Source organism: Lactuca serriola, chromosome 2 (assembly GCF_051521515.1).
Source record: "Lactuca serriola cultivar US96UC23 chromosome 2, Lser_US96UC23_V15, whole genome shotgun sequence".
NCBI classification, from domain to species: Eukaryota; Viridiplantae; Streptophyta; class Magnoliopsida; order Asterales; family Asteraceae; genus Lactuca; species Lactuca serriola.
The window spans coordinates 218,178,932-218,190,897 of NC_136409.1; the positions used below are offsets into that span (position 1 = coordinate 218,178,932).

Consider the following 11,966-nt stretch of genomic DNA (forward strand, 5'->3'; position numbering starts at 1 on the left):
ACCAAATAAGTATAATAAACAAACTAAAAAAATTATTTTGTATACAGTTTTTGAAATTATATGGTATTTTTTTCTACAAATAAAAAAAATGCTGTTATACTAAAAGATTCTTCTTAGCCATGTATTATCCATGTTACTAAAAAATATCAAATTAAAATCAAACTTTTTATTAGCGGTAATAATAACATTTTCTATAAACAATATATCAAGTTTAATGATCATAATATATATCCAAGATAAAGTTTAATTATAGCTTTTAGACAAAAATAAAATGTTGCAATTCCTTTAGGTTATATTCGCTCAAAATATAATATATTAGATAATATTTTCTAGTGTATACATGTATACTTTATTTTTCGGTGTATTCAATAAATACCTTATATATTTAGTCTTAAAGATTATAACCAATTTTAAAGTTAAGTTTATTTAGAAAAAAAATATTTTAGGTCTAAAATGAAAACAACTACAAAATATAAGGTTTTTTATGAAACAAAAATATCTAATTTATTTGTTGGTGACCTAGGTTTGAAATAACAAGTAACACATAAAAGTTGAGTCTTTTTCGGAAAAGAAAAAAAATTAGGTCTAAAAAGAAAAAAAAATCAAAATATTGGGTCTTTTATGGAAATAACCCTTTTAACAACGGATTTGTGTTGATTAAAACCAATGTTCTAAATAACGTAATGCGTGAATTGGTGGCAATGTCAAGCCTCAAGTTTTTCCGAGCCTGGGCGAGTCACGTCGTTTGTAAGGCGTAACTTAAGGCGGCAATTTTTTTATATAATTCATATTTTTTATATGTATTTTCAACTATTATTTATTTTTATACACGTTTATGAGTTAAGACGACGTTTTGGTAGAGCTTGGCGGCACATACAAGCCTTGGAGCCATGAGACGTCATGGCGGAGTCATTGCGAGCTTTTTAGAACCTTAATTAAAACCATTAGCAAGCTTACATCATATGTGGTTAAAGTATAGATTAGATGAATTTGATTGATAATTGATGAATGAAGATAATGAAAATGATTTAGAGTAAGAATTTGAGGGACTAACCTTGTAATTCTTTAGAATTATTTTCAGCTAGATCAAACATGAAATCCATCCATAATCCTCCCAAAAAGAACATCCCTTCAATATAGAAGTGTATCTAGGGCTGTAAACGAACCAAACGAACACGAACAAGGTCTTGTTCATATTCGTTCGTTTAAGTTAGTCGAACAACAAACGAACACGAATGGATAAACAAACGAGATTTTCTTGTTCATGTTCGTTCGTTTAACAAATTACTTAGTTCATGTTCATTCATTTATGTTCGTAAACATGCTAAACGAACATAAACGAACAAACATAAACGAACAAAGATAAAAAAAAACACAATTAAACATATATGAACATATATGAACATAAACGAACATATAATATAGCAATATAATAAAAAATAATTGAATATAGATGAATATAAATAAACTTAAACGAACGTAAATGAACATCGTAAACGAACGTTCACGAACATAAATGAACGAACGAGATCATTGTTCATGTTCGTTCATTTAACAAAACGAACGATAATTTTTGTTCATGTTCATTCATTTATTAAATAAACGAACTTCCCGCTGAACAGTTCACGGTTCGCTGAACTTCGGTTACCGCCCTAAGTGTTTCTGTCATACAAAACACACAAACCAAGAATGGAGTCGCCTTCTTAGAATTATTGTCAAGAGCATATGCCACAGTGAGTCCCAAACTTGATGACAGTGCATCGTTTTACACTATATTTAGGAACTTGCAATTCTTTTTCTAAGCAGAATCTAATCGTGGGAAAGAGAGAGTGGTACATATTGATCGAGGACTTTTATCAAACAGGTAGCATGCAATATACAAGTTAGGCTTTTCGCAGAAGAACGATACCTTCTTTAACCATAAGTTGAATGGCAACGTGATGCACTCTATGTTACTGCCGTTCGATTTCTTGCAGGGGCACCGAGTTCTAATTGCGGTGTTGGAATTTTATTGTGAGCAATTTCTCCGCTTATATGATGCCCCAAAATTCATCTCACGTGCAGACGTGGTTAATACCCGGCCTGAGGTTGATGCAAATGGGCTTCCGGAAGGAAACGCATCTATTTACCAATAAGGTATCTGATTTTGTTATATTTCTTTTAGTACCGATGTAGTTTTGTGCTTTGAAAACGTATTAGGACATAAAAAGCATACTTTAATTGGTAATAGATTTGTGGTCCAATCCAATTTCTGTCAAGGAAATTCCTCGTTTATGGAAATTTGTAATGTTTAGGTCTTTGATTTTGAAGTTGCTATGTTTAGTATAACCGATTGTGGATTGCTTAGATTAGATTGTCAACAGTATCATTTTGTTGGATTACTCATCGTTGGATCTCGTAGACACTTTAATTAGCAAGAACCTGAGGATTTTCCATAATTAGATATAATATTTTGACTTTCTACAGTCAAATTTTGAAATCTCCAACCTTTGAACTTGATATGTAGTTATTTTAATTCCTCCATTAGAATCAATGAAGACAGTAGCTTGTAGTCTTTTAAGGACACCATGTTAGCAGTTTTTGTTTTAGCTACTACATTGTCATAATTCATGTCATTTTGTATCATGCCATTTTTGCTGTTAACTTCAACTTTTGGTCTGGATTCTTGTAGTCATGGTCTATTCCTTTTTAGGAGTACCAGCATTTTTTTTTGTCAGTGATCTTTTGTTCTAAAGAAACATAGAACTTGTGGTGGTTACGATCTCCAAACCCTAAACTGTATTCTACATGAATAAAACTTGCTACTTGTAGACTTGTAGTTTAAGGTCTATAGAATTCATGCTCTTAAGAAGAAAGTTAAACGTTACTTCAATATTTTGAGGAAAATAATCAAATATTGGTTTGTGCTCTTATTCAGTTGAATGCCAGAGTTCTGCAATCAGGACAATTAGTGATGTGGAGATTGAAAGGTTACTTACTGCTTTGCCCTTGCTAAAATCTAATATAAGAAAGGAAGGCTCTATTACTCCAATATATAACGGTGTCAAGAACTGAGAAAAATGGACCAACTGAAGTTAAATGCAAAGATAAAGATGATGATTTGTCCATGAACACAGCTGAAGAAGGAAACATGATCACTTTGTTTTTACAACATATGTCCATGGCTCATCTTGATTGCTCTACTGCCATGCCATATGCCATCTGTTGGTGGCTTTGACTTTTCAAGTAAAAATGGTAAACTGTATTGCAATAAGGGTTTGAGTTTTCATTTTGCATTATGATTTATTTACACACAGTTGGATTGATCCCTGCTTTCATTTATCTTGGTTGCAAGGAAAACAAAGCTTCATTGTCACTGATAATCTTCATATCAAGGATTTTGTAGGTTATGCATTCTTTTCCTCAAAAGACCACCATATTTTCAAAGTAATACCTTTATTTCACAACTTATTCCAACGAAATACAAGATTCATCGTATACTCAAATTCATCCATTATTTAACAATTAACACCCAAAATATCGAGTAACAAGACACCTCAACTATTTTGAAGTGTATCCAGAATATGCTGCAACTCATGGACAACATTTACGATATTCATCCGTTGCGTTGGGGAATCCACAGAGCATGATACTCCAAGTTTGACAGTTAAAGCCATGCATTCCTCTATTTTCTTTACATCTGCTATCATAGGAATAGCATCCTCTTGAAGAAATTTCAGAAGATCATCATCAATAACATCGGTTACATGGTCTGGCAAGGCCATGTATGCAAATTTATGAAGGCTGAGGCCTTCATTAAAGATGTTGTCCGTTGGCCTCTTCCCTGTCATCACCTCCAACAAGAGTATTCCAAAATTGTAGACATCCCCACTGCTTGTCATCTCACTCCCAACACCATACTCTGCAACTTATAAGTAATGACATCAAAAAAAAAAGGTAACACTATAAATAAATATAAGAATCTGGGAATACATGAACTTTACCTAGAGGTGCATATCCAATCGTTCCTCTAATGCCACTTGTGCTGTTTTGGTTTGAATTTGCTCCAAGAAATTGAGCTAAACCAAAGTCTCCAACATGGGCCACCATATCATCATCGAGTAGAATATTGCTAGGCTTCACGTCACAGTGAACCATGGTTGGTAGGCAGTGATTGTGAAGATAATCAAGTGCGGATGCGACATCAATGAGAATCTTTATTCTCTGGAAAAGATTCAGTCTGGATGTATTTGCACTTGAATGCAACCAATCATGTAAGCTCCCATTGGGCATGAACTCATATACCAAAGCTTTAAAATCATTGCCTTGAAAGTCAAGACTTGAACATGAAGTTATTATTTTCAACAGATTCCGGTGTCGAATGTTCCGCCATGCTTCACACTCCGCTATAAAGCTTCTGTGGGCACCTCGGTTTTGTAGATGTATAACTTTGACTGCAACAGTTGTATCATCAAGGACTCCTTTATAAACAGAGCCAAACCCACCCTCACCAATCAAATTGGCTTGGGAGAAGCCGTTGGTAGCCTTTAGAATTTGAGCATATGATACTTTCATGAACTGTTCGTCCCTCGATGATTGAGATGGTTGACTCTTCCTTTTCTTACACCAAACATATGCAAAACATAATATGGTGAAAAGTGTGGATGCAATCAGAATGAATATGGCGAACAAAGGAAACCTTTTTTTATGTTTATCACGAGTCTCATTGCATTTGGGCAGCCCAAGTTCAGGCAAGCCACCACAAAGCCTCCTATTTCCCAAAACAGAGAATGCACTTGCATTGGCAAACACTCCTGTCACCGGTACTTCACCCTCAAAATCATTAAAGGATAGGTCTACATATTCTAATAAGGTCAACTGTTCCAAGAATTGAGGAATTTTTCCCGATAAATTATTGTGAGAGAGATCGAGCATTGAAACTCCTCTCATGGAACTTAATGAAGATGGTACCATGCCTTGAAATAAGTTGCCTCTCAGGTTTAAGAATACAAGGCTAGTGCAACCACCAAGGCTACTAGGAATGTTACCTGATAAATTATTATGAGATAAATCCAGAGAACTCAACATCTTGAGTTCGCCGACCTCTATTGGGAGTGACCCAAACAGGTTGTTTTGAGAAAGATTTAATGCTATGGTTAGAGCTGGAATTTGAAGAAGTTGTTTAGGTATTGGGCCACTGAATTCATTGTGATCAAGGTACAACATCGATAAGTTATGACAATTTCCCAGGAGTGATGGGATATGCCATTCCAACTTGTTAGAATTCAACCAAAGTTTAGTCAGTGATGATAAGTTCCCGATGGCATCTGGAATTGGCCCTGAAAACTGGTTATCGTATAGATAAGCTTCTTGTAGATTTTGAAGCTTACCAATGGTGGAGGGGATTATTCCAGTAAATCGGTTTTCTCCCAAAACTAATTTGGTCAAGCCAACTAGATTACCTATACTTGAAGGGAGGTTTCCAGAGAAATGATTTCGTCCTAAATGTAGAAAACTGAGTTGGTCAGAAAGATTACCAATTGATGTGGGCAACGCTCCTTGAAACTTGCAATCATCAAGAAGCAACACATCTAGTCTGCTGCAATTTTTCAAGGTATCAATAAACTTCATATCATCAGTTTCTCCGAATCCAAAGGTGTTAACACCTAAGGATATTTGATAGATATCCTTCAGTTTTGCAAAGTCGATAGTCAACTTCCCACTAAAATAGTTGGCAGTCACTTCAAGATGTTGTAATTTCGAACAATTAGAAATCCAGCGTGGAAGAGGTCCAGTAAGTTGGTTACCCCATAACTGAAGGTACACGAGATGAGGGAGCATTGTGGCTAAGGGAAGAGTACCAGTAAGTTGATTTTCAGGCAAGGAAAAATAAGTTAAAAGTGAGAGGTTATATATGGATTGAGGGATGGTTCCAGATAAGTTACAACCACCACAATCAATTTCTGTTAAGTTTTTCCAAAGGCCTAAGGTGTCTGGAATGCTCCCACCAAACGGATTGTCATTAGCAGAGAACACTGTCATGGATGTTATATTCCCCAAGAAAGCCGGGATTCCACCTGTTAAGTTATTATATTGAACTACCATAAAAGTTAGTTTTGAGAGGAGACCAATCCCTTTAGGTATGCTTCCAACTAGGTTGTTATTATGGAGTCCAAGCTTTTCCATCTTAGAACACCCAGACAAGTTAGTTGGAATGACTCCATTGAATTTGTTATAGCCAAGATCGAGGACACGTAGCCTGGATAGACGACCCAGTTCATGAGGGATGCTTCCTTGAAAGCTGTTGTTATCAAGAGAAAAGAAACGAATGAAGCTGAGGTTCCCTACATGAGGAGACAACGACCCTTTTAGTCCCTGCGACTCCAATACTAGAGCAGTGACTCTTTTATTCTGCTTCCCACATGAAACACCACTCCAATCACAGAAATGCAAGGAAGCATTCCATGAGCTTAGAGCTTCTTCATTGGTGATCATTGTCTTGAACTTCAATAAAGCCTGATAATCGGTCTCGTTACCACCATCAAAAGCAGAAATAGTGGCGAAAATCAGAAATATAACAAGATTAGAAAAAAGGAGAGCAATATGAGAGTTCATTTTTGCAACTAAACTTAGGAGGTTTTTTTTTTTTTTTTTTTTTGAACAACGAGGGCAAGGTACAAGGTTAATTACATGTAGGCCTTTAAATTTATACTCGGGTTTTGCATGTAAACATACCTTATCATCGTGACCATGACAAATTGAGGGTCTTACTAGTCAAATAATTTATAGCAATAATTATGATGACGATATGTTTGTCAACATATTTCCAGCCATTAGTGTTTTGTTTTGTATATAAGAAATAGTCTAAGAGAGTAAAAAATAACTAGAAATACTACAATGTTTATTGTATGAATTGTCAGGGACAAAGAGTAACAGCTTCAAACCAAAGATATCATGATCATCCTGCAACCTTGCCAATCAAAATAAACTAAATTTTGGTGTGATATCTTGCCAAATTACATCAAAGTAACATTATTTATATAAGTTTTTTAAGCATTGAAGTTTTACTTCATACTCTTATCATATTCTGAATGATCACATTCCTGTTATATATTGAACATAAAACGCAAAAGTTCAATTACACAAAATGTATCACTAAAAATCTCATCGTGATCTTTAAAATAAATATATTACTAAATATGATTTCTAAATTTAGTTATAATTGTTCTTATGAAGGTTTTTATACTTACCTATTTTTTTTTTTTAATATTTAATACTGTGAGTACTGTAAAATTCTGAATAGAAGGCATATAAAGTATAAACATATAAGTAAAATAAACTAAAGTATTGATTAAAAAATTCAAAAGTTTATGACATAAATAGGTAACAAATTATTTTAAAGGGTTTAAAATACTATTGAATTAAATAAATGTTGTCAGCCGATAACAAACTTTTGTTTTTATTATTAAAAAACCATTTTAAATGTGATAGTAGGTTTTTTCAATTACAATTGTCTTTTAAAAATAAAATAACTAAATTATTGTCTTATTTCAAATTTAATTGTACTTTTAAAACGTTTTAGATACTTTATTATTTACTCATATATTTCGTTATCTCAAAACTTACCGTTTCTCATAAAATCAGCGTCTTATTAAAAGTCATGTTAGATAAGCCCAAAAAGTCATGTTAACCCAGCCCAAAATAGAAGTATTTTCTTTTTTTCTTTTTAATTTTTTACAATAACCCTGTAAAAGCATAAGGCCATAAGCTTGCTTTAACAGTAGTTGACGAGTACACACCAGTCACGCAGTTGCTTGACTACCTGCTTGAATTGCGTCTCCCGTTTCTTTCCCTAACCCCTTCCGGAAACAATCTCCGGTGAGACATAAGGTAAGTCTTTTATCCCGCTCCATGACTCCGTGCGTTTTTATTCTTAGTACTAGTCCCGTATTTATTTACAATGTTCTTGCTATATTTTCTCTTAGTTTGTCAAATGTTTACTAGGGTTTATCGGATTAAAATAATTCATTGTTCATTGAATTATTTTGGTTAGGAGTTATTGATTTAATCTCTATTTGTACGAAATTTAACGGGGATATCAACTGGTCATTAGCAAATTTCCCATCTTATCATACTTTTTTGGGGAGAGGGGAATGCAGATGATTGGGTTATTATTAGGTTAGGAGCAAACCGATTCGATATTTCTGTTATTGGTCGTTAGCTATGTATTTTGTTGTTGTGAAAAACCTAGATTGCTCTGAGAACCACGAGTGCTGTAGACGTTAGGTGTATTAGATAAGGATCAGATTTTAGTTTGCCCTTGAATATAAGGGGCAAACCACAGAAACATAATTGTCCTCATAAGTCACATACAGAATTGGCTCATTTGAAATTTTGTTTATGGTTGTAAGGAGATTAGGGGAAAAAGCTATCAAGCAATAACCCCAAACTTTAGGTGAGGAATAGGAAGCAGGAAGTAGATGGAACAAGCAAACTAGGGATAGATATGGAAAAAAGTAATGGTGAAAGAAGATATTATAAATCAATATTATGGCATTATCTGGAACTCTTTCACAAAAGGGCATCATGTTGCTTCAACTTCATGACCCCGAATATTGGCATGTTTATGTATGTTACCTCTTTGCAACATGACCACCTGCGATGGAGTTATTAGGAAGAACTTGTTGCAAAGAACTTTGCACATTAGTTTACTTATGCAATTACACGATTGAAGATATGCTTTTTCTTGATATAGCAAGTGCCTTTATTGAGTGATTCACTTACAAGTTTGCTTGGTCGAACAAGCACAACTATTGAGTATTGATACAAGAATCAATATAATAGAGGATGTGTTCTAACTAACAATAATCATACCATTGTAAGTTTACTAAGTGAGGCTCAATTGATCAAACTTTTGATGGCTTTGAGTATCCAGTGAAGAATAAATACTTTTTTTTTTTTTTTTGAAGTCTTGCCTTCTTAGTGATATATAAGTAAAATAAGTGCCCTATTTATACCCACACAAAGAACTAATCTGTTCATCCATGGATATCTGCAGACTTGTGTAGCTATCAGTGGACTTTAATGTTTGAAATCTTCTACTTAGCACTCTGCAGATATTTTCAGTAATAAAATCATCTCCTAAAAATCTGTGGATGTCTGCTGCATTTTGCAGGTATCCATGGAATACAGTGTTTTGACATTTTTATAAAAGGCTTAAAGTAAAAACACATAATAAAATGTTTTTTAATTCTTATGGAAGTTGGATAAAGTCAAAAGTCAGTGTTGGAAAAAACTTATAGGTCTATTGGCATTAAAAGTAGAGACATTTTTTGTGAAAAGAACCAACATGAACAATTCTTGTGAAAGATGGAAGAAACTGTACTCCACAGATGTCCATTGATGAACAGGTTGTTGGCACTATCATGCTTCAGTAATCATTTGAAACTATTGTCTTGGTGTAATAGCATTTTTTCCTAGTTCACACATGTTCTTTTCTTATTGCAAAAGTTTGGACCTGCTTGAATTTACTAAAGTTTAGCAATTAACTGTAAAATATGATAGCATAAGCCGTTTGTGAACGTTTACATTAACAAAACTCTACTTCAGATCTGTGTTAGCATGCTAAAGATGTCACTTTGCAAATGATATGACATTTGATGCTTCTTCCAGAATATATTACTTTGCTCCTGTCAGGCATAATGTTCCTGTTTTCTGCTTATTATATAAAGTATAAGCTATAAAGGAACATTACATATTATCCATAACTTCATTATTGAAAAGAATCTGATGCATAAAATGTTCTTTCCCAAGGTCAATGCTAAATTCTGGTGAGTGCCATATGTTTTGCATATTGAATGATATATTTAAACACATGTCTTATACTTTTGTATCTAATGAAATATGCCTGTTTATTCAGTAATGACTATAATTTTAATGAAGAGTTCTTTTTTTCAGGTAATTGTTGCCCCTTCCATACGGTTTGACAAAGAGTGGCGTCAGTCAAATGAAGAAGAAGAGAGCAGGAACATCACTTAAAGCACAAGTGGAAGAAAAGAAACCCAAAGTCACAGTTAAACATGAGACATCTGAGGAGGAAGAATCAGAAGGTGAAGAAGAAACACAAGTAGTTGAAGAAGTAGAGGAAGAAGAAGAAGAAGTTGAAGAGGTAGAGGTTGAAGAAGAAGAGGAAGAAGAGGATGAGGAAGAAGAAGAGGAGGAGGAGGAAGAAGAAGAAGAGGAAGATGAAGAAGAAGATGATGAGAGTTCTAAAAAGGAGACTCTTAAGAAGCTTTTAGAGCCATTATCAAAAGCCAAGATCATCGATTTCATCAAAGAAGCAGCTCTGAGTGACACTTCAATAATGGCTACCCTCACCCAGACTGCTGAGGTGGATCCCGCCCACCGCAAGATCTTTGTCTACGGCCTTGGCTGGGACGCCACATCAGACCAAGTCCTCTCCGTCTTCAAACCTTACGGTGATATCGAAGAATGCAAAGTTTTAATGGATAAGGTAACGGGAAAAGCCAAAGGCTACGGCTTTGTTCTCTTCAAGACCCGAAAAAGCGCACAAAAAGCCCTCAAACAAACACAGAAAAAGATAGGATCCCGCATGGCATCTTGCCAGCTGGCTTCAGCAGGTCCAGGTGGACCCACCAACAACCAGACCGGTGTCACTGCCACGTCAGATCCAGCGGGACGAAAGGTCTTCGTCGCAAACGTCGGGTCCCACGTGAATCCCAACGCGCTCAAGTCCTACTTCACAAAGTTTGGAGAAATCGAGGATGGGCCGTTGGGGATGGACAATGCAAGTGGAAAGTTCAAAGGGTTTGCCATGTTTGTGTATAAGACAGTTGAAGGCTGCAAGAAGGCTTTGGAGGAACCGAATAAGGTTTTTGATGGATGTCAGTTGCATTGTAGACAAGCTGTGGATAATCAACGTGGTGGAAATAAAAGCAACAAAAAGGCGCAAATGGGTATTATGAATAATATGTCTAATAATCAGCAGCAAAGTGAGATTGGGAATGTGGGGTATGGTTATGCTCCTCCTCAGCTTATGAATATGAATCCGATGTTAGTGTCTGCTTTAAATCAGAATAGTGTAGCTCCAGCACAGCAGTCTTTTGGTCTCAATGGTGGTTATGGAATGAATACAGTTAACCCAAACATGATTGCAAGTTATGGTTCTCAATTAGGGTTAGCATACCAGAATAATAATGTTTCTCAGGTGGGACGTTCTTCAGGTGGCACAACACCAGCACTGCCAGCTAGGCAACAACAATCTGGAGGTGGGAATTTTCCTTCATACCTTGGTCGCTAGTTCATACTCACTCAACTTCCTTTCTGTGAGATCTTAGGTTGTGATTGACAATTTGTTTCTTTCAGTTATGTTGTTTTGTTGGATAGATGCATTGTTAAAGGTGGTTTAAAGATGGTCCTTTGTAAACCAAGAAAACTGTGAAATTGTAATGGTTTCTTGAATGAACTTTGACTATTTTCATCAACATTTTTTAAGGGAATAACTATTAGGTAATTGTTTGAGTTCCTTTTGGTCTTACATAGTTAATATATGCAATTTTAGAGTTGTATGTATGCTTTTTATTTTGCTCTCAGTACAAGCCAGTGTGTGTGACTGGATTCGGCTTAAAGTTTTGTAAGGAACAATGATAACATAGTCAAGTAAATGTTATCATCGTGTTTATGGAAAATTCTCTAGCTTTTCACAAAAGTTTTTATTAAAATGTGTTTGGTTTGACAATTTTTTTAGATATATCCGTTTTATATAATTATAAAAAAAAAATTTGAAAAACTGATAATTATTGTTTTCTATATTTTTCCATTTTTATTTTTTAAAGTATATTAACACATATACCCATCTCATACCCAACCACACCCACCACTCAACACATCTCTCTCGACCACACACACAACCTGCCTACCACCAATTTTCACCTCATCTCCACCACATGCACAACCTGCCTACAACC

At 35.0% G+C, this 11,966-nt stretch overlaps 2 protein-coding genes and 1 long non-coding RNA gene across 3 annotated transcripts; 2 read left to right on the forward strand and 1 right to left on the reverse strand.

The window, feature by feature from the left end:
* The first annotated feature begins 1,638 nt into the window (after nt 1–1,638).
* LOC145088559 (uncharacterized) lies at nt 1,639–3,430 on the forward strand. Its single transcript, XR_013701177.1, has 2 exons — nt 1,639–2,136; nt 2,918–3,430. It is a non-coding gene; the product is annotated as an uncharacterized LOC145088559 (long non-coding RNA).
* A 106-nt stretch (nt 3,431–3,536) lies between these two features.
* Nucleotides 3,537–6,594, reverse strand: LOC145090077 (uncharacterized). The gene is made up of 2 exons (XM_079028425.1): nt 3,984–6,594; nt 3,537–3,901 (listed from the first exon to the last, which is right to left on the reverse strand). The coding sequence occupies exons 1-2, from the start codon at nt 6,592–6,594 to the stop codon at nt 3,537–3,539; spliced, it is 2,976 nt and encodes a 991-aa protein (XP_078884551.1).
* A 1,139-nt stretch (nt 6,595–7,733) lies between these two features.
* Nucleotides 7,734–11,512, forward strand: LOC145088557 (UBP1-associated protein 2A-like). The gene is made up of 2 exons (XM_079026931.1): nt 7,734–7,869; nt 9,937–11,512. The coding sequence occupies exon 2, from the start codon at nt 9,986–9,988 to the stop codon at nt 11,297–11,299; it is 1,314 nt and encodes a 437-aa protein (XP_078883057.1). The 5' UTR covers nt 7,734–7,869; nt 9,937–9,985; the 3' UTR covers nt 11,300–11,512.
* The last annotated feature ends 454 nt before the right edge of the window (nt 11,513–11,966 follow it).

Bases quoted from the DNA above. Each gene is read 5' to 3' on its own strand.
- LOC145088557 (XM_079026931.1), top strand. From the start codon at position 9,986: ATGAAGAAGAAGAGAGCAGGAACATCACTTAAAGCACAAGTGGAAGAA.
- LOC145090077 (XM_079028425.1), bottom strand. From the start codon at position 6,594: ATGAACTCTCATATTGCTCTCCTTTTTTCTAATCTTGTTATATTTCTG. The intron at 3,902-3,983 runs GTAAAGTTCATG...TATAAGTTGCAG, and splicing joins GATTGGATATGCACCTCTAG to AGTATGGTGTTGGGAGTGAG.